Source organism: Panthera uncia (genome assembly GCF_023721935.1).
Source record: "Panthera uncia isolate 11264 chromosome B3 unlocalized genomic scaffold, Puncia_PCG_1.0 HiC_scaffold_1, whole genome shotgun sequence".
NCBI classification, from domain to species: Eukaryota; Metazoa; Chordata; class Mammalia; order Carnivora; family Felidae; genus Panthera; species Panthera uncia.
Window position 1 is genome coordinate 133,158,010 of NW_026057582.1, and position 26,107 is coordinate 133,184,116.

The 26,107-nt window shown below is 41.8% G+C and overlaps 1 protein-coding gene across 1 annotated transcript in view; it reads right to left on the reverse strand.

Annotated features, from left to right (window-relative positions):
* Positions 1–1,128: 1,128 nt before the first annotated feature.
* SV2B (synaptic vesicle glycoprotein 2B) overlaps positions 1,129–26,107 on the reverse strand; it is an 83,713-nt gene continuing 58,734 nt past the window's right edge. The window contains exons 9-12 of the mRNA XM_049614066.1: positions 14,241–14,374; positions 10,511–10,711; positions 5,909–6,068; positions 1,129–3,256 (exon numbers count right to left, since the gene is read on the reverse strand). Of these exons, the coding sequence (XP_049470023.1) occupies positions 3,073–3,256; positions 5,909–6,068; positions 10,511–10,711; positions 14,241–14,374 (679 nt within the window). The 3' untranslated portion in view covers positions 1,129–3,072. The remainder of the gene's footprint in view (positions 3,257–5,908; positions 6,069–10,510; positions 10,712–14,240; positions 14,375–26,107) is intronic.

Consider the following 26,107-nt stretch of genomic DNA (forward strand, 5'->3'; position numbering starts at 1 on the left):
TTGTCACATTGTCCCATTCCTCAAAGATTCGATGACTGAGAGATAACTCCAGAACTATAGACAGAACATCGCCATGGGCCTGGTAGCCCACTCCCAGCACTTCGTGTCACCTTGGTCACATCATTTGACCTTTGCGTTATACAAATTAAGAAAGCTGAAGGAAATGAGTCTCAGCGTGCCAACCCCAGCTGATCCCATCAATTTAGGAATCCAGAAGAAACCTTAGTGTCTGGAAATAACCTCTAGTCTCACTTCTTAAAGGTTTGTTTACAATGATTTTTATTATTATTTTTAATGAGCTAATACAAGGTCACGGGGAATCCTGGGGATGTGGTTATTTATGACCTCGGGTGCATGTGCTACTTCACAAATAGGCACACCCCTTTCACTAATTATTTCCAATAAAACAGAAGGTCAAAAATCAGCATCAGGAGATAACACAACACAGTGGAGGCTGTTAAAAGTAACTACTCCCAAAATGAGCATCATAAAATACATCATGAACTGGGAACAGTTTCGCTCAACGAAGGAGAGCTTCATCCTTCTACTCTCCACGGATTCCATCGGTAGTTTCTCCAGGTGGAATGCAAAATGAAAAAGAAGTGCCTGGCCAGATATGCTGTGCCTGATCCCTGCCCCCCACCCCCAATGACCTGCCACAGAGACTATTTTTAAAGACGCATTTATCTCAGCAGTAATGACTGCACTTGAGAAGTGGCCGGGTACCAGTGCCAGGCAATTCTTCAAGAGGAAAGGCTGCAGGGCATGGCTGCACCCTTTACAAAGGCTTACGTGATGGATGAGATGGGAATTGCCCTTGGTTGGTTAGGTGGTCAGTTGAAGGAGCCATAAACGTAATGCAGAAGTGACCCCAAATAATGGCAGCCACCTCAACACTTAAAAACAAATCAGATGTTAAATGTGCAAGATCCATTTTCACTAGAAATGCAGACGCTAACTGCTTTCTAAATTTCTTAACCAGCAGCTGCTCATTAAATCGTATCCCATTGAAGAATAATGTTACAAGGGATGTGACCACCTCCAGTTTACAGTGGAAAGTATATTACAGCTATGTTACATGGGGCTTCTCATTATCAATGTAGCATTTACGTTAGGTAGCTCTTGTAAAACACTGAGAGAAACGTTAATCCACAATAGTATGTTTATATATTTGGGGGAATCAGGGTATCAAATCAGCGTTAAGATGTCTTCCTTCCCTGGGCAGGAAAAAAAGAATAGTGAAGAAAGAGGTAGGGGACAAGAGAAGCAGAGTAAACATTTTAACCATTAAAACTGATCTCAGTTCCAGGGTAGAAAGGTTTCATAATATTTACTCTTTCCTTCAGTTGACCTGTTTGTTACTCCAGAGAATAACAGAAAGATGGCCTGAAGCTATCGTGGGGCCCAAGCGTTTCTCTAAATCTGACAAAACACTCCATGTGGTCATCATTATCCTGTTTAAATTTTTGGAGATTTCTGGTAGGGAACATACGACATTCGCAGCACTGAGAACACTGGAAATCAACTTAAACAACAAGTTCTTGCAAACTGATACTCTCCTGGCCTCGGCCAGATCACCCCCAGGGGCATGAGCTCATAGCTCACCGTCCTTCCATGCTAGACAGTTCTGGTGTCCGAAACGTTCCTTTCCTGTGTTGTCAAGACTTCAGTCTATTGCTGATCTTTGTCCAAAGCAGTATTTTCCTAGGTTCCCCACCCCGGTTCATGCTCCAAATGGGTCTCAGGAAAGAGTTCTGTTGGAACACGGAAGGGAAACATCTTTGACATCCACTACATTCCCTAATTCCCATGCCAGTGACATCTGTTTCAAAAGTCCTGAACTGGGACACGTAGCACAGATTTCTCCTGCCATGATAACAAACATGGATCGTGCTTTACAGTTGAAAGAAACAGAAAGAATTTACGCTTTGGAGAACTGTGGCTACACTTCCCTCCCTCAATCGCCCCTGTTGTCCGCTGCATTTTATTCTCGTCTCCAAAGGGAGGGCCAGAAACCCCTTCTCACACTGTTTCCGGGTGAGCAGCCACGTCAAATGCCGGGGCCCACGTTGGTGAACTTGAGTTTCACAAGCGATCTGTGTAAGAGAGAAAAGTATCTACTCCACCTACATGAAGAACAGCGCCTGGGTTAAATGAACTGTACAACGTGAGTTTGCCGAGTGCATCCTCCTGACAGCGAGTTAAATGGCTATAAGATATTGTGCTTGCATTTCATTCAATCAGACCCAATTTCCTGGGACCTCAAACACCAACTCCTCCCAAAATATGGCTAAAATTCTGGCAAATATCTGCAGATACCACTTCCGCAAATTAAATCCGAATATAGTTATGTACAAAGTTAGTTTACAGGATACCTAAGTCTCTTTGAATAGATCGAAGCAGGAATAAATAGCATCCTTAAATTTACCATTTGATCATCATGGGAAACTTAGGACACCTGGTGGGAGGTGAGTAGATTTCTATAGATATTGCTCAAATATTTGGTTTTCTATATTAGAGTATCTTCAATGCTATTGTGCCAATTTTCAAATGGAACATATGACTGGTGACACTTTTCAGTGCAAAAATATAAGTATCCTGTTTTTCAAGCCCACTATTTATATGACTCTAATTTCCTGGCAAGTCAGTTTGCTAGGTCATTGGGCTCCAAGGAACTTTACGGAGGAGGAGCTTACATGTTTCTCACCCTCAAATTCATTCTGAAATGCAAATAAGTCCTCGCACCTCCCCATTGGGGAACACACACTCCTTGGTCAGCATGTGCACCCTCTTGAAGGTGTTATCCCTCTTCCCCTGCTCTGGGCCGGGGAGACCTGAAGCCAAGAACACAGCTCTGGGATTGTAAAGGTGATTCAGGACACCCCCAAATCAGTCACCTGAGTTACAAGCATATTGACAGCTGAAATGGATCCTAAACTAGGAGTCCCAAAATCAACTTCTCCTCCTGAGTTCGCCAGACAGTGTCCTCTGGACAGTGACAGACAGGAAGCGTGGGCGCATCGAAGGTTCTTGGATAAGATTCTTCCAACATTTTCTTTTCCCAGACGGTGTTCACATCAGGACCTGTTCTCGGGTCTCTGGCAGTCGAAGAGCGATCAGGCCACCCCCGACAAGAGAGGCAGCAGCCAGAAGGATGGGGACCACTATGGTTATCCCAACAAAAGAAGCAAAGATGGTGTTTCCCAGGATGGCTCCAAATTTGCATAATCCATTGAGGATGCCAAAGGCCGTGGCCCTGTAAAAGAAGAAGAAAGTAAATCATCGTGAAAGTCAAACCAGACTTCCTTAGATGAGCGGGACCATGGGTCCTTTCTTTTCCTTGTTGTGAGAGAAGGTATACTGAAGGTGTGGAAGGGAACTTTTTTCCTAAACAGGAAGCATTCTCATTTAAATCAAATGTGGAAATACAGAATAGCATAAAGATGCAAACTTATATAACTCCACCACTAAAAGGCGATCACCACTATTCACATCCTGCAGTGTTTCCTTAAAACTTCTTTCTCTTTTCTAATGTTATCTCTTTTTGAAATTGTCACAGGTAGTACATGCAAACCGTGAAACACTGAAACAAATGGAGAGAATGAGGCAGAAAGGATCAGCGTTCCTCCTTAATAACACCCAGACCCTCTTGTGGCAGACACTGCTGGGTGTCCCTAAATAGCATTTCTCCAAATATAGACTACATTTCCCAGACTCCCTTGCTGCAGAGTCTGGCCATGTGACTAAGTTTTAGCCAATGGGATGTAGGTGCAAGTGGCAGCTCCCGAGAAATTTCCTTAAGAGGTGTCGTGAGTGGCACTTTTTGCTCTCTTCCCTTCCATTTCTCTTCCTTCCTTCCTTCCCACTTCCTGGAATGGAGATGGTCTTCTCTTGGACCCTGGCAGAGCTCATGAAAGGGATAAAAAGAGCCTGCAGTGCCTGTTCTGGACTTCTACAGGAGAGAAAAAGGAAATGTCTGTCTTCCTAAGGCTGCATTTTTTTGAGATTTCTGTCACTCATGGCAAAGCCTAATCCTAATTATTATCCTTCAGTCACACTTCTGAGGGGTAACTATTATATATATTTAAGTTTATTTATTTATTTATTTATTTATTTATTTAGTAATCTTTACCCTCAACGTGGGGCTCAAACTCAAGACCCCGTGATCAAGAGCTGTGGGTTCCACTGACAGAGCCAGCCAGGTGCCCCCTGAGTGGTAACTGTTAGGAACCATCTACCCTTTCTTGGCTCCGTCTGTACACAGAGACTATATTCCCAGCATCGTCTTCCTTCACCTGAAGTAAAATAGTTCTTTTATTAATATATTTCATACCACAGGTTTATCAAGAAGGTACCTACATTTTTGTACCTTAAATTATTTTTATAATTTTTAATCATTTTGTGGATAACTAGCCCCTCAGTCTCAATCTTCTGGTTTTCAGAAGTTTCTTGGATATTTTCACATGCATATTTTTCCAAATGAAATTTCCAAAGTTGTCCCAAGTTTCCAGAGGGAGGGAGAAAATATCTCACTGAATTTTGAATGGACTCTTTGAAGTTAGAAGAAAACTAAAGAAGATTTGAAAGATTTGTAAGATTAAGTCTACTTAGAATTTCATAAGGTATATCTTAACATATATGTAAGTCTCCTGTTGTATCTCTCAGTAAAGCTGTGTGGTTTTTTCTACATACAGCCCAGGGAAGAACTGACCTCTGGTTGGTAGTGAAACCTAAGTGTTTCACTTTTCTTAACAAATTGATTACTAGATATTTTATGATTTCTTCTATTATTAAATGGAATTCAATTTTGTTTTTAAATGTGGTGATATATTTGTAAATTCCATATGCAGCTAAGTTACTTTTATTATTGACCACCTTATCAAATTATTTTATTGTTTATAGCAGTCTCTTTAGTTAATTGTCTTGAGTTTCATAGATGTAAAATCATATACTGTTGATATAATGATAATTTTTCCTCCTCTTATTTTTTGTAAAGCTTAGAAAGCTCTTTGGTTCAGGGGAGGGGGGCTCCAAATATGGGATGCTATCCATATTCCAACACTTCTGTCACCCATTTGGAGAATATCATTAAGATATTTTGCAGAATTTCATTCACCTGCCTTCCATATCACTTCACACTCCTTTTTTTTTTTAATATGAAATTTATTGTCACATTGGTTTCCATCCAACACCCACTGCTCATCCCCACAGATGCCCTCAATACCCATCACCTTCCCTCCCCTCCCTCCCACCCCCCATCAACCCTCAGTTTATTCTCAGTTTTTAAGAGTCTCTTATGGTTTGGCTCCCCCTCTTCACACTCCTTTGTGACCACAGGACCACTTACCTGCTACCCTTCAAACTCACAAATCCTTCTCCATAACGAGAAATAACTGCTACGTAACGGCCTTGACCCTACGCCTTTAAACTAGGACTCTTCTCATATGGCTTGCACAAAATAAAAGTAAATGCTGGGCTTCCCTACCATGTTCTCTGCACATGCCCTAGACCATCATGCCTCATCCCTACCTTTATCTTCCCTTACTTCTCATCTACCTTTTGTTTACCTAGTTCCTCAACTTTGTCCCATATCTCCCAACAGAGGCCTATTCTCACCTCTCTTTGGATTGCATGACACATACGGTGTCACCCTCATTCCTCTCTCCTGAACATGGTTCGCACCTGTCCTTTGTATCTAGCCACCCACCCCACCCTATCAGGCTTTACCCTGCTCATCTCCATGCCTCTCCTGGCCCCCCTACAGGAGAAACTCAACAGCTGAAGAGATGCTTTGCTCACAAAACACCCGGAAGACCAAGATGGCAGCGACAGAGGATCTTGGAACGGGTAGACCTCTGGCCACAGAAGTCCAAACAACTCCCAGAGGGAAGCCCAGGGAAGAACTGACCTCTGGTTGGTAGGATATAGTTCCACCGTGATCACATCCAGAGCATTCCAGGCTGCAATGCTGGTCCCACAGAACAGGCACTGCCAGCCAATCATCTCAGACTCGCTGTTGCCAAAAAACAGGAAGAAGCAGCAGACCGAGGAGATCAGCATGGAGCCACCTACAGGGGGAGGTCAAGGGCAGAAGAAAAAAATGAAGACAAGACTGTCACCCACCAGTCTTTCCCCTTCTCCCACCTTCACAGGTGCAGCCTGTGCAACAGGTCTATCTCTACATGGAGAAAGCACAGCTTGAGGCCCCAAACATGGTGCTCCAGTCATGGGAGCAGAGCCTTCTGCTTGGGTCATGTCACCAGAGTTAGCCCCCGAGAAGGATTTTGAAATCCTCATGCTGTGGTGCTGCCCAGCCCAGAATTACTGGGGATGAGCCAGAGGGGGCCCTAGTTGAAAATCTATGTCCCAGACATTGTTCTGGGTGCCTGAGATACATGAGTATCAAAACCACCTCGTGGAGCTTACCTGCTATTGAGAGCATAACCATCAATGGGCTGCCGAAGAAAACCTGAAAGGCCGGCTGTTAATTCTTCATTTATTCCCATCTCCGGCCCAGATATCTGACCTGCCCTTCTCAGCCCTGCCCTGTGCCCTGAGAAGCTACCCCCAGAGACTGCATACCTTGTCAGCTGGGAGCGGAGAGGGGTTGGAGTATTTCTTCCCAATTCCCATCCCATTTATAAGCCCCGTTTTGGTGATGGCTGCAGCCCCCCCCACAGGACTATGGTTCCTTCCAGGAGCCTCCCCCTTCATGGTTCCAGTTCTCACTGGGCTATTTTTTTCCCTGTAACCCTAGAGGTGGAAACTGCTGCCACTTCTGCTAGCATCCGGGTGCCTCATCTGCCTTATTTGTTCCCATAGCCCTGCCCACCCCTCTAAAAGTCACATCCCATCAATAAAGTCTCTTCACTAGAACTCTCTGGGGTGGCTTCTTTTTCCCACCAGCACTCTGGCTGATCCAGCTAATGATAAGAGGTCCCACTGAAAGAAGGCTTGTGTCAAACGCTGCCCAAATCCAACCCACCCAGCCCGGCCCAGAAGAGCTTGGGAAATGTGGAGTGGATGCACAGCATAGACCAGGGGTCTGGCTGGAAATGCGGTGAGAATGGTTAGCAGAAAGAAAGAAAGCCGCTTGCAAATTACCAGCTGGGAAACAGGCCAAGGCGCCCCACCAGGCAACCGGGGGTGGGGGGGAGGTGGGGGTGGGGAAGACAGGTCCTCCAGTTGCCAAGAAGCCATGTTGGGGGCCTGGTCTCACCAACAAGTGCCTCCTGGGAGGCCTCTGCCTGGAATCTCACACTCAGACCTGGAGCTGCGAAGATTGAGGCCAAACCCTACTGATGAGCGGGGACATGGTAAGCATCGCCTGGGTTCTGCTGATTCTGGGAAGGGGTAGGGCTGTGAGCAGGTCACCTTGTAATCTCTTTCCAAACAGCGAGGAAGGAGACAAACATCTACTGGACCACCAGTGACTTGAGAACCCTATCATCTAAATGCATGCCTCCCTCAAAGTGGCCAGCCATGGCACCTGGCTTACAATAAATGTTGACAGCTCTTTGTTGAATACAAAATATGACCGTCAAATGAATCAAGTGATAGTTGAGGGACTGGCCTCTCATCTATGTTAGGTAATCCTACCGTAGATCCCTGTGGCCTGCTATAGATCCTTGGTTAATTCTCATTTCACTTGTGATTGAGAGGCCTGAGTTCAAATCCCTGCTTCCCCTGCGTGACACTGAGCAAGTCTCATAACCTCTCTGTGCTGCCTCACTTTCCCCATCTGTAAAGTGTGGGCAAAAACAGTACCTACCTCACAGGTTTATTTCGAGTGTTAAATAGGTTAATATTAACAAAATGCTTGGCACAAAGCCTGACCTATAATATGTGCTTCGTAAGTATTCGTTAAATGAACTTTCTAGTTTCTGTCTCTCTCTCCCAATAGATCATTTGCTCTGTGAGCATAAGGACAGTGTCTGTCTCAATTATCGCCGTGTTCTCATTGTCTACCGCACAGCCTGGCAGAGAGTATGCGCCGCATAAATTATTGCTTATTGAATGAATACACGAGGACTAACGGTCTCATCAGGAAAACTTCTACCCTTGTTAACAAGACGCTAGTTCAACCCAGGAAACAGCACAGCATCGCAAACAGGACAAACTCTGCCCTCGCAGATTCTGCAGGGAATTTGAGGAAATAGCCATTTCCTTTCATGGAAAGGCTATTTCAAAACAGGTCATCCACACGCCATTGAGACATTTATTAAGCATCTACTGCTGCGCACTGATAATATCACAGTTGGTCCCCGGCATGCCAGGCTTTCTACTAAAGATCAAAGAAAGAACGGTCTGAGCTCTCAACAGAACCAGAGAAACAAAATACAGATGCTAATAAGAGAGTAGAACATAGGGGAGCCTGGGTGGCTCGGTTGGTGAAGCACCTGACTTCCGCCCAGGTCATGATCTCGTGGTTCATGGGTTCGAGCCCCGCACCGGGCTCTGTGCTGACAGCTCAGAGCCTGGAGTCTGACTCGAATTCTGTGTCTCCCTTTTTCTCTCTGCCCCTCCCCTGTTTGCACCCTCTCTATCTCTCGAAAATAAATAAACGTTTAATAAAATTTTTTTTTAATAAATAATTTTTTTTTAAAAAACGTGTAGAACATAAAGAATGAGAAATATTAGTTCCGGTTATCCAATTGGGGAGCATGCCAGAAATCAGTTTTGATCTGGGGTACATTCACAGTGCTAAGGAGAGCTTCAGTAGCGGTGAAGGGGATGTCTGCTCTCTCACTGTCCTGCCTTCTCCCCGGGGCCCAACCTTCCCGCTGTCTCCATTGGGGAACATGTGCCTGCTCTGGGCAGTGAGCCACGCCCCTGCACATGGGCACCCACCCCATTCCTCACAGGCCCTGCCTTCCCAAAGACGTCCCAGGCTACCCCAGGCCTCAACCTCAGAATTCACTATTCAGCCTGGGACTCAAGAGGCCAGTGGCAGAAGGGCAGAAATGTCACATGCCTATGCTCACGTGCCTTATCTCATTGGAGCAAACAGAGGTAGTACTTTGACAACTGTGTAATATAAGCTCGCAGAAGGAAAGGAAGGTGTGCAGACTCATAAAGAGAATGTTGGCCAAGATGGTCACCTGACTCCCAGCCACTGGTCTTATGCATGGTGTAGCCCCTTCCTCAGAAAAGCTTGGGCATTGCCGGAGTTAGCAAACACTGTCCTTCCCTCAGGGGACTCGGGTCTAACCAGTACACAGGAGACAGCTCAATCTTCCAGGCCTAGAGATGACCCTATCCTCACCACACACTTAAAAAGCTGAACTCATGTTGGGGTGCCTGGGGGGGGGGGGCCTCAGTCGGTCAAGCGTCTAACTCTCAGTTTCGGCTCAGGCCATGATCTCATGGTTCATGAGTTCAACTGACATCGGGCTCTGAGCTGACAGTGCAGAGCCTGCTTGGGATTCTCTCTCTCTCTGTCTCTCTCTGTCCCTCCCCAACTCCTGCTGTCTCTGTCTCTCTCAAAATAAACTTACAAAAAAAAAAAGCTGAAATCACAGCCATGTCTTGTGCTTACCCTCCCAAATATCTATGCTCCTCTATAACAACAATATTCAATATGAGCCCAACATCAGGAAAAGATTCCCTTGCCAAGATCTACCTGATTGATTTCTTCTTCTCTGACAAAATGACTACGTGACTTATTTTCTTTGCCTTTGAACTTCACTGCTAGGGAGCTGGTATTAATTTTCCTGATCAGCTGCAACCCTAGAGCAGACCCTTCACGACATGTGAATCCGTGTGTTGTTCTGGTCCCCACCCTGGGCTGACAATATATATATTCTAATGTATGTTTTTCCTGGCCCTGGGTGTGTACTTTTTGGTTCTTGTTTCTGTAGCAAACTTCTGGGGATCCTGGTGCAGTGAAGCAAAGTACATGAATGCTGCTACCATTTTTAAGGACCATCTGTGCACCAAGCACTGTGAGATCCTCTGGCGACACAATGTGCCAGCCAGTTACAGTTACCGATAAGGAAACTGAGGCCTGGAGAAATAAAGGAGCATTTCCAAAGTCAAATAAGCCTCAGGAGGACTCCAACACAATTCTGTCCATCTCCAAAGCCCAAGTGTTAACACTACTAAATAATAATAAGTAATGCAATTTATTTTAAAGCCTGCAAATGAATCGATGTTCATCTAAGAGCACTTTATATATTTTTCTGACAATAATCATACACAGTGGGTAGAGCGGATATATTTAATATCCTTACTGAAGTGCTAATACCATGACTATCAAAGAATCGCTCAGTCAGGAAATTAAAGAGGACTCCCTGACCTGGACCATGGGTCTCAAACTATCTCCGTGGAGTCCTGGGGTTTTGGAAACATGCCTGCCCCCTTGGCTCCTACACCAGCAGATGCCGTCTCATCTGTTTGGTTTCCAGTGGGAGATTTCTTCAAGGAAAAGAAAAAAAATCTGCTTCTTTATTACGCTTGAAAGCCGCCGTCCTTACCTATTGGAGGAGAGGCGGCATGCCTGACTACTCACCGATCATCTTGAGTCTTCCAACTTTGTCCATGAGCAGAGCAGAAATGATGTTCCCAGGCAACACAGACAGACTGCCAAGGAAGCTGACGAGGTAAATCAGGAAGTCATTATCTTGCTCAAAGTCCATGTGGCAGCCTTCTTTCTGCTTCAGAAAGGTGCTGTTGATAAACCGGCAGTTGATGAACTTATGCTCGTAGAGGTCTGGGGAGAGAAGGAAACCTTTGGTTCGTGGCAAGTGGACGGGGGGCTGGGGAGAGATGGGGCAGAGGAAGGGATGAAGTCATGCCCCTTCCATGGGCAGACTGCCACAAGCCTCTGGGAATCAGACGGTCTCAAAGTCAAGGTGACATGTGGCCAGGTATGAATGAAGAGAGGAAACTCTAAAAATGTAAGGACGGCTTCAACTTCCTATAAGGAAAATGTAAGGAACACTCACTGAGAGACATGCCTGAATATGTCATCTCTCAGGCTACAGAACAGCCTGTTTCTATCAATGAGATGACACCAAGGTCCAAGGCTACCCAGCTTATAGGAAGCAGAAGACAAGAGTATTCCGTCCAGGGACGCCTGGGTGGCTCAGTTGGTTAAGTATCCGACTTTGGCTCAGGTCATGATCTCGTGGTCCGTGAGTTCAAGCCCCATGTCGGGCTCTGTGCTGACAGCTCAGAGCCTGGAGGCTGCTTCAGATTCTGTGCCTCCCTCTCTCTCTGCCCCTCCCCAGCTCGTCTTCTCTCTCTCTCTCTCTCTCTCTCAAAAATAAATAAACATTAAAAAAATTTTTAAAAAGAGAGAGAATTAGGTCCAGAGCCCATGCAGAAACCTGAACATTCTTCAAAAGAAAAACCATCTGCTCAGTGGTGTCCAGGATGGGAAGCAGGGGGTGGTGAATATGGAGAGCACAGAGGATTTTTAGGGCAGTAAAAATACTCTATATGGCATGGTAATGATGAATATATGCCATCATCCATTTGTCCAAGCCCATAAAATGCTAAACACCAAGAGTGATCCCTACAGTCAACTCTGGACTTGAGATGATCCTGATATACCAGTACAGGTTCATCGATGGTAACAAATGCACCCTTCTAGGAGGGGGATGTTGATAATCGGGGAGGGGGGTGGGGCAGGAGTTACATGGAAATCTCTGTACCTTCTTTCTAATTTCATTGTAAACCTAAATCATGTCCAAAAACATAGTCTTTAAAAAGTATAAACCATTTGCTTTAAAACTAGTTCCCAAGTCTTCCGGCACCTTCTACCACCAACTGTTCTTGCAGAAAGATCGCCTACGTGGGCTCTCAGGAAACCTGGCTTTCGGGAACCGGCTCTGCTGTTGACCCTCTTTAACCTTCCCAAACTCCCTCCTACAAAATTAGAAAATTACACCTGATTATCTCCATCACTTCCCAGCCCACCGACATTTCATGACTACAGGTGTTCTCAGAAATCCCCATGTAAGAGGATGCAAACAAGGAGGCAACATTAAAGCTTGAAAGAAGAGGGGCGCATTGTGGTTCAGTTGATTAAGTGTCCAACTCTTGGTTTCAAACCAGGTCATGATCTCACGGTTCATGAGCTCAAGCCCCGCATTGGGCGCTGTGCTGACAGGGCAGAGCCTGCTTGGGATTCTCTCTCTTTCCCTCTCTCTCTCTGCTGCTCCCCTGATTGTGCTCATGCTCTCTCTCTCTCTCTCTCTCTCTCTCTCTTTCTCTCAAAACAAATAAATAAACTTAAAAAAGTTTCTTCTTGAAAGAAGAAACTAAAAGATTCGTCAGGTTTTAATGACAAATAGGAAATGTATAGCTCTCATTTTTTTTTAAGTTCAGGAAGGTAAATCTCATAATGGATTTTTTAGAGACTGAGGGATATCTGGAGGCCAGACATTGAACCTTTTGAGGCTGACCTGATAGAAGAAAAAGATGTTCTTGCATAAACCCTGGTGCTGATGCCAGGGAGAACGCACTGATATGGCATGATGCATGGAGTTCAGTGACAAGATGACATACTTCAGAGCCAAACAACTAAGGAATAAATCCAAGCTCCCTGTGGCCTTGGGCAAGACGTGTGATCCTGGGTTTCCTCAGCTATAAGATGGGAATAATCGTGCATTTCTCACTGGAGACAATGTAGGTGGAGCCCCTGGTAAAACTCAGGTAGTTTCCCTACATCCCAACTTGACCTGGTATGTTAACGTAGGATGTGGTAAAAGTAACAAGGAGAGGTGGCCTGGTGGGATTTTGTGAACTTTTTTTTAATCACGGAAATCTGAAATGGTGCGATTTTAAAATACTCTTATCATCTCACTTCATGCACAGACCTTGAAAACATACAATTTTTCCTTTTCCTTCATTACTGTGAGAACATGACTCTTGAATTTTGCAAGATTCAAATTCTGCGAGGTCTTCAAGAGCACCCCGTGTACGTAAAATGCAGCCTTCCTGGAACCCTGGGTTTTCATCTGTGCCTTATTTTTTAATGTTGTTTATTTATTTTTTTAATTATTTTTTTTGATGTATCTTGTTTTATTTAACAAAGCCTCTGTCAGTTAATATTAAAGACAATTCCAGATGTTCTTTACACATGTATAATTTCTCATATACGTAATTACAACTGTATCTGCTAGCACGGTTCAATAGTAATATGATGTGAACAACTTACATAAATTTAAATGTTCTAGTAGCCACATTAAAAAAAGTAAAAGAATCAAGTAAAATTACATTTTTTAAAATACTTCATTGTCAAGTTAGCTAACATGCGATATATATGGTGTAGTCTTGGCTTTGGGAGTAGGTTCCTGTGATTCATCACTTACATACAACACCAATGCTCATCCTAACAAGTGTCCTCCTCAATGCCCAACACCCATTTTCCCCACCCCCCAAGGCCCCTATGAACCCTCAGTTTGTTCTCTGTATTTAAGAATTTCTTGTGGTTTGCCTCCCTCTCTGTTTTTATCTTATTTTTCCTTCCCTTTCCCTATGATCACCTGTTAAGTTTCTCAAATTCCACAAATGAGTGAAAACATATGATATCTGTCTTTTTCTGACTGACTTATTTCACTTAGCATAATACCTTCCAGTTCCATCCATGTTGTTGCAAATGGCAAGATTTCATTCTTTTTCATCACCGAGTAATATTCCATTGTGTGTGTGTGTGTGTGTGTGTGTGTGTGTGTGTGTGTGTCTCTGTACATATCACATCTTCTTTATCCATTCATTTAGAGAGAGAGAGAGAGAGAGAGAGAGAGAGAGCATGTGTGAGCAGGGGGAGGGGGCAGAGAGGGAGAGAGAGAATCCCAAGCAGACTGTCAGAATGTAAAGGGCTTAATTTCATGAACTGTGAGATCATGACCTGAGCCGAAATCAAGAGCAGGACACTCACCCGACTGAGCCACCCATGCACCCCTCATCTGTGTTATATTTTGTTCCTACTGAGGACCTGTAGCACATATCATCAGTCTCCTTGAGACTAGAGCACTCACCCAAACTTTTGTTTTTCGCTTCACGTGCAATAAAACATGCAGACAAAATAAATGCATTGGCAAAAACTGTGCAACTAATCCATGCCATACCTAGGGTGAGAACCCATTTTTCCAACCTGAGTGAGACTCAGTAGTCACATCTGTAAGCACCTTGCTACCGACCCCTAAAGCTTATGACTGAGACTATCGTGTCTTAGATAAGACTAGTCCAAGACCCTTGACCCAGTGCACCCACACCACCCATGTTCTTACCTGTGTTGTAGAAGGTGGTTGATTCAATGGTGCAGTTTTTGAAATAGGTATCAGTAGATGTAACATCTTGAAAATAGCACTCATCAAAGAATGTATCCTCAAAGAGTACGTGTTTAAAGTACATCTTTGTGAACCTGTGGAAAAGACATTAGCCCCTGAGTGATTCAACCAGGCAGAAAGAAGACTTGAGACCAAAATCAAAAGCACAGAAAGGCAGAAAATGGAGAACTTCAAACCAAAGGTGCTGAAACATGGAGTGTTTTTCCATTTCTTTGTGTCTTCTTCAATTTATTTCATAAGCTTTCTGTACTTTTCAGCATACGGATCTTATATGTAGGAGAATCACTGGGTTCTACTCCTGAAACCAAGACTACATTGTATGTTAACTAACTTGAATTTAAATAATAATAATTTTTTTTAAAGATCATTTGGGGTGCCTGGGTGGCTCAGTAGGTTGAGTGTCAGTTAAGTGACCGACTTCAGCTCAGGTCATGATCTCACCGTTCCTGAGTTTGAGCCCCGCATCGGGCTCTGTGCTGACAGCTAGGAGCCTGGAGCTTGCTTTAGATTCTGTGTCTCCCTCTGCCATTCCCCCGCTCGCATCTGTCTCTCTCAAAAATAAACATTAAATTTTTTTTAATTAAATAAAATTAAAATTAAAAAAAAAAAGATCACTTGCTTCAGTGGCTCTCATCCTGCCCTTATATCAGAATCATTGGAAGGCTTGTTAACAATGGCTGGTTACATAATTTGTGGGGTCGAGTAAAATGAAAATGCTGGCCCTATGTTCAAAAAGTAAGAAAAAAAATGCCTTTAAATGTACTAAAGTAATATAAAGCTTTTCCTTTTTACTACGGTCTCTCCCTCTCCCTTCTCCTGATTTGTCCTGGTAGGTTTTTTTTTACTTGACTAATGTTATTCTAAATAAAGAAACATTTAGAACTTCTTTTAAAAAGGACTAAAACATTATTTTTGACCTAGACTAGTCCCTGTTCCTTAGCTGATGTTTATAAAGGCGGGAGGGCAGCAGGAGTGAGGAAGCTGGTGCCTACACCCGGTAGATACAGGATCTTCTACAGCACCTGGTGATTCCCAATACGGTCACAGACCTTATGCATCAGACTCATTGACATGTGGGATAGTGTGAAATGAAAATATTGATAAAATGTCACTCTAAGCGGAGCTTTAAGAACATGCAGTTCCCTCAGCTGGTCTTAGTAGGTTTGGAAGCAATAGATTTGGGAGGAACTGAGCGTCTTCATTTTAAAGATTTCCCCAACCAAGATCTGGAGGGACAGGCACTCTCATTCACACGGTTGGTAGAATATAATTGGTGTAGCCTCCTTGGGGAGCAGTTTTGCAAAATTTTAAGTGTGTAATCGCTTTGACCTAGAAATCCCGCCTTGAAGAATTTATCCTGCGGTTTGCCTCCCTCTCCGTTTGAAACTAGTTTTTCCCCTTCCCTTCCCTCAATGGTCCTCCATTAAGTTTCTCAAGTTCCACATATGGGTGAAAACATATGATATCTGTCTTTCCCTGACTGACTTATTTCACTTGGCATAATACCATAAGAGACTCTTGAATGCAGAGAACAAACTGAGGGTTGATGGGGGGGTGGGCAGGGGTGAGGGGAAAATGGGTGATGGGCATTGAGGAGGGCACTTGTTGGGATGAGCACTGGGTATTGTATTTAGGTGATGAATCACTGGAATCTACCCCCAAAACCAAGAGCACGCTGTATACACTATACGTTAACTAACTTGACAATAAATTAAAATGAGAGAAAGAAAGAAAGAAAGAGAAATAATTTATCCTACCTATACCTGCTCATACATTCAAAGAGAAGCATTCACTGATGCTCATTTTAACATCTCTTTTTTTTTCTTTTTGAGAGAGAGAGACAGAGAGAGAACATGAGCATGAGTGGGGGGAGGGGCAGAGGGAGAGAGAAACTCTTAATCAAGCTGCATGCTCATTGTGGAGCCCAACTTGGGGCTCAATCTCACAACCATGAGATTATGACCTCAGCCAAAATCAACAGTCAGACGCTTAAGCGACTGAGCCACCCAGCCACCCTGCAACATTTGTTTTTTTTAAAAAATTGTTTTTAACATTTATTTACTTTTGAGACACGGAGCATGAGCAGGGAGGGGGCAGAGAGGGACACAGAATCTGAAGCAGGCTCCAGGCTCTGAGCTGTCAGCACAGAGCTCAATGCGGGGCTCAAACCCACAAACTGTGAGATCATGACCTGAGCTGCAGTTGGATGCTTAACGGACTGAGCCACCCAGGAGCCCCATAACATTTCTTATAAGAATTGATTACTAGAAGGATGATGGGTACGTAGGTAGGTAGGTAGACAGATAAACAGATAGATACCACACAGTGGAATCACATGTGGCTGTTACAGTTATTAGGTAGATCTGCATGTCTTAATATGGAATAATCTTCAAGGTATATTGTTAACTGAAAAAAAAAATCAAGTGCAATATAGTGTCTCTAGCATGTGAGCATTCCCGTAAGAAAGGATATGGTACATCACCTCTGACGCATAGAATATATCCAAAAAGTTGCACAAGAAACTGGTAGGTGTGGTTGGCCCTAGGGAGGTGCAATGGGGGTCAGGAATGAGATAATGTCAATCCTTCCTTTATACCACACATATATACACTTGTCACTTAAAAACGAAACAACTAATAAGGGGGAAGCATCTACGTGACTCTGAGATGCAGCCACATTTGGAAGTACTGCTCTAGTCCAACTCCTTACTAGGAAAAAACTATCTTACATTCAAAAACGTGGACCAGGGGCGCCTGGGTGGCTCAGTCGGTTAAGCATCCGACTTCGGCTCAGGTCACGATCTCACGGTCCATGAGTTTAAGCCCCGTGTCGGGCTCTGTGCTGACAGCTCAGAACCTGGAGCCTGTTTCAGATTCTGTGTCTCCCTCTCTCTCTGACCCTCCCCCATTCATGCTCTGTCTCTGTCTCAAAAATAAATAAACATTAAAAAAAAATTTTTTTTTAAAACAAAAAACGTGGACTGACATACATGAACTAACTTCTTCCTCTGCTGGGCCTTTCCCAAGCTAGGTCAAACCTGTAAGCTAGAAGCCTTGGATGTGATTTGTGGAGAATTACAACCCGTTCGTTCATTTGTCTATTCATGTATTTATACACTCAGTCTCCAGCAAAACTTAACTTAGCATGGTATTAGGTGCTACGAATACAGAGAGGAAAGACATGGTCCCTGCCTTCAAGTCTAATTGGAGAACAAGCCAAGCAAACAGACAATACACAATACAGTGGGAATCACAGTGACAGAGGTAGCACAGGCTGCTGAGACTCATTGTTCCCCTTCAGGGCCACCACATAATTCAGTCCATGACCACGTATGATGACCAGTTCCCCTTTTCCTTCATGCTATATTGTATTTTGCTAACAGCCCTAATCTAGATTCACCTGTCGCTAGCTTCTGCAAAACGACCCCCACCCAGTAAGAAGGCCTGAGCGTGTGCTTCTCAAAGAGAGGTCCCTGGACCTCTTGCAACAGAACACAACAGAAGACTGCTGTGAAGGATGCTGTCTCCTATATGCCTAGACCACTTGAACCAGAATCACCAGAGGCAGAGGCCAAATTACTTTGTACAATGTTTCATAGGGTCAGATGTGCTACAGACTTTTAAACAGGGGCCTCCAAAGGCTATCACTGAACTCTTCAGGTTTCCATGGAGAAATGAATCGGTAAGCCTTTTGTTACAGGAAGATGCCTTTGATTTCAAAATGAATGTGATTTGTATGCTGGATATGTTTACTCAGGAAAGCTATTCCTGGAGCCTGTCTCAGGTCTTTGCCTTTCTTAATATATCCTTCTCTTTAATATAGTAATAGGCTGCTGATGTGGCCTTCAGATATATTTTAATGTTCTGGCGAGGGTGGGTGAGGGAGCAGAGCCATAAATCATAATGGGCCTGACGCAAGCAGACCTTAAAATGTATCTCCAAGTGAGTTATAAAAAGCCAAAGTTATAAAGAAAGAGATAAAAGGAGAAAGGGCCATGGCATATTTTATGCGTCTTTATATAAATCATCCCCTATCTCTAATTTATATACTGAACTGGTCCAAGATTCTTCATACAGGAGAGTTAAAAGGCTGAAAGGAAAGTTTGCACAAGTATCTTATGGAACTTGTCCTGTAAGAAAACAGGATCCGTTGGCAATCCAGAGTCCATGGCAGAATTATTTCTACAAACACTTTATGTCAATGGTTAGTCTACCAAAGGATCTAAACTGTGCCCAAAATTGTATCAATTTAGTCACGTGTTTTACCTGATGGCATCCTCAAGAAACTCAGTCTAATTAAAGAGATAAACAAGGAAACTAATCATTAAAATTTAGTGTGATAATGATCAAGAGAGAGGTATGTCATAAGATATTTCAAAGGGGGCACTTTTCAGGGAGAATATTTCAGGGAGAATATAAACAATGGGTACAGTTCTCCAAAGCTTCTGCACGTATATCCTATTATATCATAAGCCTTCCAGGTACAGTAAAATGAAACAGAATGGTCAAGAAAGGAACTGGAATTCTGGTCTCTCACACATTATCTCATGTCAGGTCCTAATCTGATGTAAAGCAGAGTGTAAACAAGGGAATCGTTGGCTTCAGAAAATATATGCTTGGACCTAGTTTGCTTAAAGAATGGAGGAAACTGAAAATGTTGCCTGAACTCTCTATATAATTTCCTAAATTCCCCAAATGTAGTCATCAGGCTTTTTCCCCACCTCTGATACCATTCTCCAGAAAATGAAGAGTAGGGTCCCAACTTTCAGAGCTTAATCACCAAGAGGTCTCAGGCAAGTCTTTTCTCCTCTCTAAGCTTGCATTTAAAAATCTTTAAAACAGGGGTATGGAGGAGGTGTTTCTTCCCAGCTCCATATGGTTCTATAAATGAGAAGGGCCTTAACTGTGTGTTGCCTGAGAGGAAATAAAAGATATGGCCTAGGATATGGTCATCTTACTTCTCCACATTATGAAAATATGCTCTCACGGAGAATAGGAAGATATTTATGAAAGGAAATACTGGTGCCAATGTCAATCAAATAGTCTCTAAAAACACATACTTATGCCTCAGTGAATCTGCCAGTAAACCCAATTTCCTTGCTTCCATTTCTTTCACACTCAAGGCCAACCAAGTGCCGAAATCGCAAGAACTCATCCTGTCTCTTTTACAAAGATCCTAGCATGTGTATAGCATTTGGGAATAAAATCTTAAACAGAATGACAAAAGCAGAATATAGGGGGGCACCTGGGTGACTCAGTCGGTTCAGCTCCCAACTCTTGATCGTGGCTCAGGTCATGATCTCACAGTTCATAAGACTGAGCCCCACGCTGGACTCTGTGCTGACAGCTGGAGCTTGCTTAGGATTCTCTCTCCCCCTCTCTCTCTGCCCCTCCCCCAATCACATGGTCTCTCTCTCTCTCTCTCTCTCTCCTCCTCAAAATAAATAAATAAACTGTTAAAAAGTAGAATATAGGGGTGTTGCCTGGGTGGCTCAGTCAGTTATGTGTCTGACTCTTGATTTCAGCTCAGGTCATGATCTCACAGTTTGTGAGTTTGAGCCCCACATTGGGCTCTTCACTGACAGTGTGGAACCTGCTTGGGATTGTCTGTCTACATATGTCTTGCCCCTCCCCTCCCTCTCAAAAGTAAATAAATAAACATTTTTTTTAAGCAGACTATAGAGTCACCTGGGTGGCTCAGTCAGTTAAGCATCTGACTTTGGCTCAGGTCATGATCTCACAGCTCATGAGTTCAAGCCCCATGTCAGACTCTGTTCTTACAGCTTGGAGCCTGGAGCCTGCTTTGGATTCTGTGTCTCCCTCTCTCTCTGCTCTTCCCCTACTCATGCTCTGTCTCTCTGTCTCTCAAAGATATTTTTTTAAGTAAAAAGTAGAATATAGGGAAAAAAAGAAATAACAAAGATAAAGCAATTATTAATTTGCAAGAGAAAAAAAGTAGAACAACTTCATATGCAAATAAAGTTATAAACATCCTAAATAAAATATTAATTTAAACACACTAAAATATGGAAAGGACTAAAATTCCTTCAACTGGTAAATGGATGAAAATGTAGTACATTCATACCATGGACTAGTACTCTGCCATAAAATAAACTGCTAAATGTGCAATGACATAGATAGAGCTCAAGTACATAATGCTAAGTGCAAAAAAAAAATGGATTAAAAGCTTCGTATTACAAAATTCCATTTATGTGACAAAGAGATCATTGGCTGCCAGGGACTGGAGGTGGAGTAAGGATTGACTGCAAAGTGGCATGAGGAAATCTGGGGAGTAACGAATCTATTCTGTATTTGGATTGACTGTATGCACTTGGCAAGCTCACAGAACTGTACAGTAAAAAGGGCAAATTTTACTGTATATAAATTATACCCCAATAAAAAGGAAGTCAAAACAAATTTCTAAGGTAATAATAGCTACCAAAAAAACTGAAACCAAGCACAAATACTAGATCAACTCAACACTCCCATATCCCGTAAATGCTTAGCAAAAGAGAAGATGTACCCATTTCTTTAAAAAGTCTCTACCGTCCTACATAAGATATCTGACTTTCAACCAAAAATTACAAGATACACAAAGAGGCAAGAACAAAACATTATGTCAAAACAAAGTAATATTACAAAAACAGAAATAAAGTGGTGCCTAGGTGTTTGAGTTGGTTAAGTGACTCTTGATTTTGGCTCAGGTCATGGTATCACAGTGGGGAGAGGGAGCCCCACGTTGGGCTTCATTCTGGGCATGAAGCCTGCTTAAGATTCTCTTTCAGGGTGCCTGGATGGCTCAGTCAGTTAAGCATCCAACTCTTGGTTTCAGCTCAGCTCATGATCTCATGGTTCATGAGTTCGAGCCCCACATCAGCTCTGTGCTGACAGTGTGGAGCCTGCTTGGGATTCTCTCTCTCTCCCTCTCTCTCTGCCCCTCCCTACCCCCCCACCTCAAAAAATAAATAAATAAACTAAAAAAAGAAGATTCTCTCCTCTCCTTCTGCCCCTCCGCCCCGCCCCCACTGCTTGCACATTCTCTGTCTGTCTCAAAATAAATAAACAAATAAAAACTATATATATATATATGTATATATATATATACATATATATATATATACATATATATATATGTATATATATATACAATCATTGCTGGAATTATAATTTAATTTAAAATAACTAGAATTAACATATTAAAGCCCTAACGGAAAAGGTGGATAACATGCATACATGATGGAGAATTCTATCACAAAGAGGTAAACTATTAGAAAGAATCAAATAGAAATGCTAGAAATTTTGTTAAAACAGTACAACAGATTAAGAATACCCTTAATGGACTCATCAGGGACTCATCATATTCAAGGAAGGAATTACATAGCTTGTATATAACTCAAGGGAAATTACCAAAACTAAAACATAAAGAGAAAAATAAAGGGGAAACCCCAGAAAAGAGAATTCAGAGACTTGGGAAAACTATCAAACAATCTAACGTAAGTGCAATTGGAATTTCAGAAAGAAAAGAGAGAAAAAATTTGGCATAGGACCTATTTGAAGAGATAATGGCTAAAAATTTTCCTAAATTAATGAAACAGGCCAAACCGCAACTCCAAGAAACTCATAGAACCTCAAGCAGAAACTCACAGAACCTCAAATATTATCAACTTACATTTGAAACTTGGATCTTCATAAAGAAATGAAGCCCTCTAGAAATGGCTAAATTATAGGGATATATAAAAAAAAATCTTTTTTCTTTTTTAAGTCACTATAAATGATAACTGAGTGTCTAATGTAAAAATAGGGGGTGCCTGGGTGGCTCTGTTGGTTAAGCATCTGACTCCTGATTTCAGCTCAGGTCATGATCTCGCAGTTCGTGTTTTTGAGCCCCGCATCAGGCTTTGTGCTGAAAGCATGGAGCCTGCTTGGGATTCTCTCTCTCTCTCTCTCTCTCTCTCTCCCTCTCCCTCTCTCTCTCTCTCTCTCTCTCTCCCTCTCCCTGTATGCTCCCCAGTTCACATGTTCTCATTCTCTCCCTCCGTCTCTCTCTTCCTCTCTCTCACAAAATATTGTGCGCCCTAGCATATGTAAAAGTAAACTGCATGACAGTAGCATAAAACATGACAGAAAATGACAGTGTTCTATTGAAAAGCTCTCACATGATGTGTGAAGTTAATATATTATTTGAAGATAGTGATTAATGAAAGATATATATTGTAAGCTCAAGGCAACCACTCAATTTTTTTAAAAGAGGAATAAATAATAAGCTAGTAGTGAAGGTAAAACAGAATTATGAAAATAATATAAAACAGAGCAGAAAACAGTAAAAAAAAGAGAATAGAGAAAACAGCTAACAATATGATAGAAAAAGTGGAACGATATGCTATCTATAAGGAACCTACTTAACTCTAAAAACATAATAAAAGAAAAAAATGGAAACAGTAAATACCAATCAGAAGAATCCTGGAGATTCAGATAATATCAGATAAAGTAAACTTAGGGCAAGGAATATTATCAGGGAATAAGGGGTATATTACATAATGATAAAGCCATCAATTCTCCAATAAGACAAAACCAATACAAATGTGTATGCACCTCACAACAGAACTTTAAAAAAAGAAAGCCCTATAGCATATAGATTGCATTATCTGGCCAAAACATAAATATATATATATATATATATATATATATATATATATATATATTATATTATATTTTGACACTTCTAAATAATTTTGAGATGAAGAGTAAATATTATGGGAAAATATAAAATAGATATAAGAAGTTGATGCTGCTGAAGCAAAATTGGAGTGAAATGTTCCTAATTAAATTCATTCACTTTTTAAAAAATATCAAGAAATATGAAAAAGAAACTAAGACATAAAGAAAGAAATATGAGAAAAAATATTATTATTTAAATATAAAATATGCAAAACTCCAGTAAGACTGATTGTAAAAAAAGACTAAAAGCGCAAATGGGTAGTATTAGTAGTAAAAAGGAAGAATTTATTGTTACAAATCTAATAAAAACATATATATCATAAGACAATGTTGTGAAGAACTTTGTGACAATATAATTAAAGCTTAAAAGAAATAATTTTCCAAAAGAAAAATGAGCATATCTGAATATATTAATGCCATTTAAAAATGAATTGTTAATCAAAATCTGTTACCTCAATTAATGGCAAGCTGATATGGTTAGAGAGGCTATCTTTACCAAACCCTCAAGGAATCAACTACTACTACCTTACACAATTTGTTTTAGAAGAAAAAGTGTGTGTGTGTGTGTGGGGGGGGTGGTAATAAACTTGGTAACAAAGGCAAATGGAAAAAGTATAAGGAAAATACATACCATCTTATGAACAGGTGTAAAAATCCTAAATAGTACTTTAGCAAATCAAACTTGTCAATCTATTGCCATGAAACAAATTAACAATGAATTAGTAATACACATCCCAGGAATCAAGTATGGTTGAAAACCAGAAAAACTATTATTTTAACGTATCATATGAGTAGGTCCAAGGAGAAAACCATATAATTATCATAGTAGATGCAGAAAAACATTTGACAGACTCAATATACTTTTTTGACAAAAAAGAAGCTCGGCATAATCAAAACAGCAGAGATTTTTCTTAACTTTCTAAAGACTAAGATTCAAAACATACAGCAGATATCATATTTAAGGATGAGATACCAAAAGCACCCACTGATGTCAAGATACCCATTAGTCCTGCTCCTATCCATCACTGAGCACAACACAACGAAAAGAGAACATAATTATAGGGAGAAGAAAGGAAGAGATAAAATTATCATTAATTTTTGTCAATGTGTTTGCCACATACAAGAACCAAGCAAATCTACCAAGAAGTTATCAAAATGAATAGAGTTGTGTCAATGTGTTAGATCAAAAAAAAAAAAACAAAACAAAAACGTGTATAAGGGAAAAAGGTGAAGGGGCAAGAAAAGAAAGAGAAGAGAAGGAGGAGAGAAGAGGGAGGAGGAGGAGAAAAAGAGAGGGTAAAGGTCCCACTCACAATAGCAGCAGGAACAATAAAGCATCAGTAATAAGCCTCACAAAATACATATGAGATTTTTTGTAATCTTTATTTATTTTTGAGAGAGAGAGAGAGAGAGAGAGAGCAGGAGGAGCACAGAGAAAGGGAGACAGAGGATGCAAAGCAGGCTCTGCACTGACAGCAGAGAGCTCGATTCGGACTCAAACTCACAAACCACGAGATCATGACCTGAGCTGAAGTCAGCACTTAACCGACTGAGCCACCCACATGCCCCGTGAGATCTTTATAGAGAATATTTTAAACCAATATTGAAGGGCATAAAACAATGACTAAGTAAACAGAAATGCGGTATTCAATGATTGGAAGATTCTACTTTGTAAAGATGTCCCCCGATGAATCTAGACCTTCTATGTCACTCCAATCAAAATCCCAACCAGCTGTTGTTAATGGAATTTTAGAACTTGATCCTAAAACTCATCTGGAACAGCACAGGGGCAAAATCAGCCAAGAAAAATGTTAAGAACGAGGTGGAAGAATCTGGAAACACAACAAAACAATGAAGTTCCAGCAATAACGTCAGCGTGGTAAAGGAAGAGACAAATTAGAACCATGGACCCAAACGGAAAGCCGAGAAATATAGTCACACATATACGGAAAAGTCACTTACGATAAAAGTGTTACTACATAGCAACAGGTGAGAGATGGGCAATTTCATAAATGTAGAAACAACTGGTTATTCCTATGGGAGAAAAATCAAATGATTTCTCTGATAGATGGAGACCACCTCCAGGCAAATTAAGGGCTGGAGTGTGAAAAGAAGCTTTCAAACTTAGAGAAACAAACAGAAAATGACTTTGGACTTCCAACAGGAAGGATTTCTTAAATTAGAGCCAAAAGGCACAAATCTTAAAGGTAAGTGGCAAAACTGGTGTTAGAATACAAAATCTCTGCCCAAGAAAGGACTGTTTATGCAAAAGTTAAAAAGCAAATCGCAAAATGTCACAGCCGAGAGGAACCCAAGGAGGCATGACTGACCACTAACTGTGATGTAGTGTTCCTGGATGGATCCTGGAACAGACAGAGAGCAGTGGGTAAAAGGAAATCCAAGGAAAGCATGGACTTTACTGATACCATACTGATATTGGTTTATTAATCGTAACCCGTGTGCCATGGTAATATAAGATATTATAACAGAACAAACAAGGGGTTGGGTATATGGAAACTCTGCACTATCTTTGCAATTTTTCTGTGAAACTAAAATTGTTCGATAATAAATAAGACTTATTTTTTTAAAAACACAGAAAAATTTCAAACATATAGTTGACAATTGGTTTTTACAAATAAATGTAAAGAACTCATGAGCTGTAGACTGAGTGTGTGGGTCCCCCCCAAATCCATATGTTGAAACCTAATCCTCAATGTGATGGTATTAAGAGGTAGGGTCCCTGGGAGGAATTAGGTCATGAGAGTCATGAAGGGGATTGGTGCCTTTGTAAAAGGGGCCCCAGGAAGCTCCCTCCTGCGTTTCTCCTTGTGAGCACACAGCAAGCAGACAGCCATCTAGGAACCAGGAAGAGGACCCTCACCAGACACAGAATCTCCCTGTGCCTTCACCTTGAACTTCCAGCCTCCAGAACTGGAAGAAATAAATTTCTGTTGTTTATAAGCCACCCAGTCTGTGGTATTTTGCTATGGCAGCTTGAAGGGACTCAGATATCATGCAAATTAATATGAAAATGATTATCCAATGACTGAAATAAACGGAGCCCATGAACAGGTGCAGAAGAAGAAACCT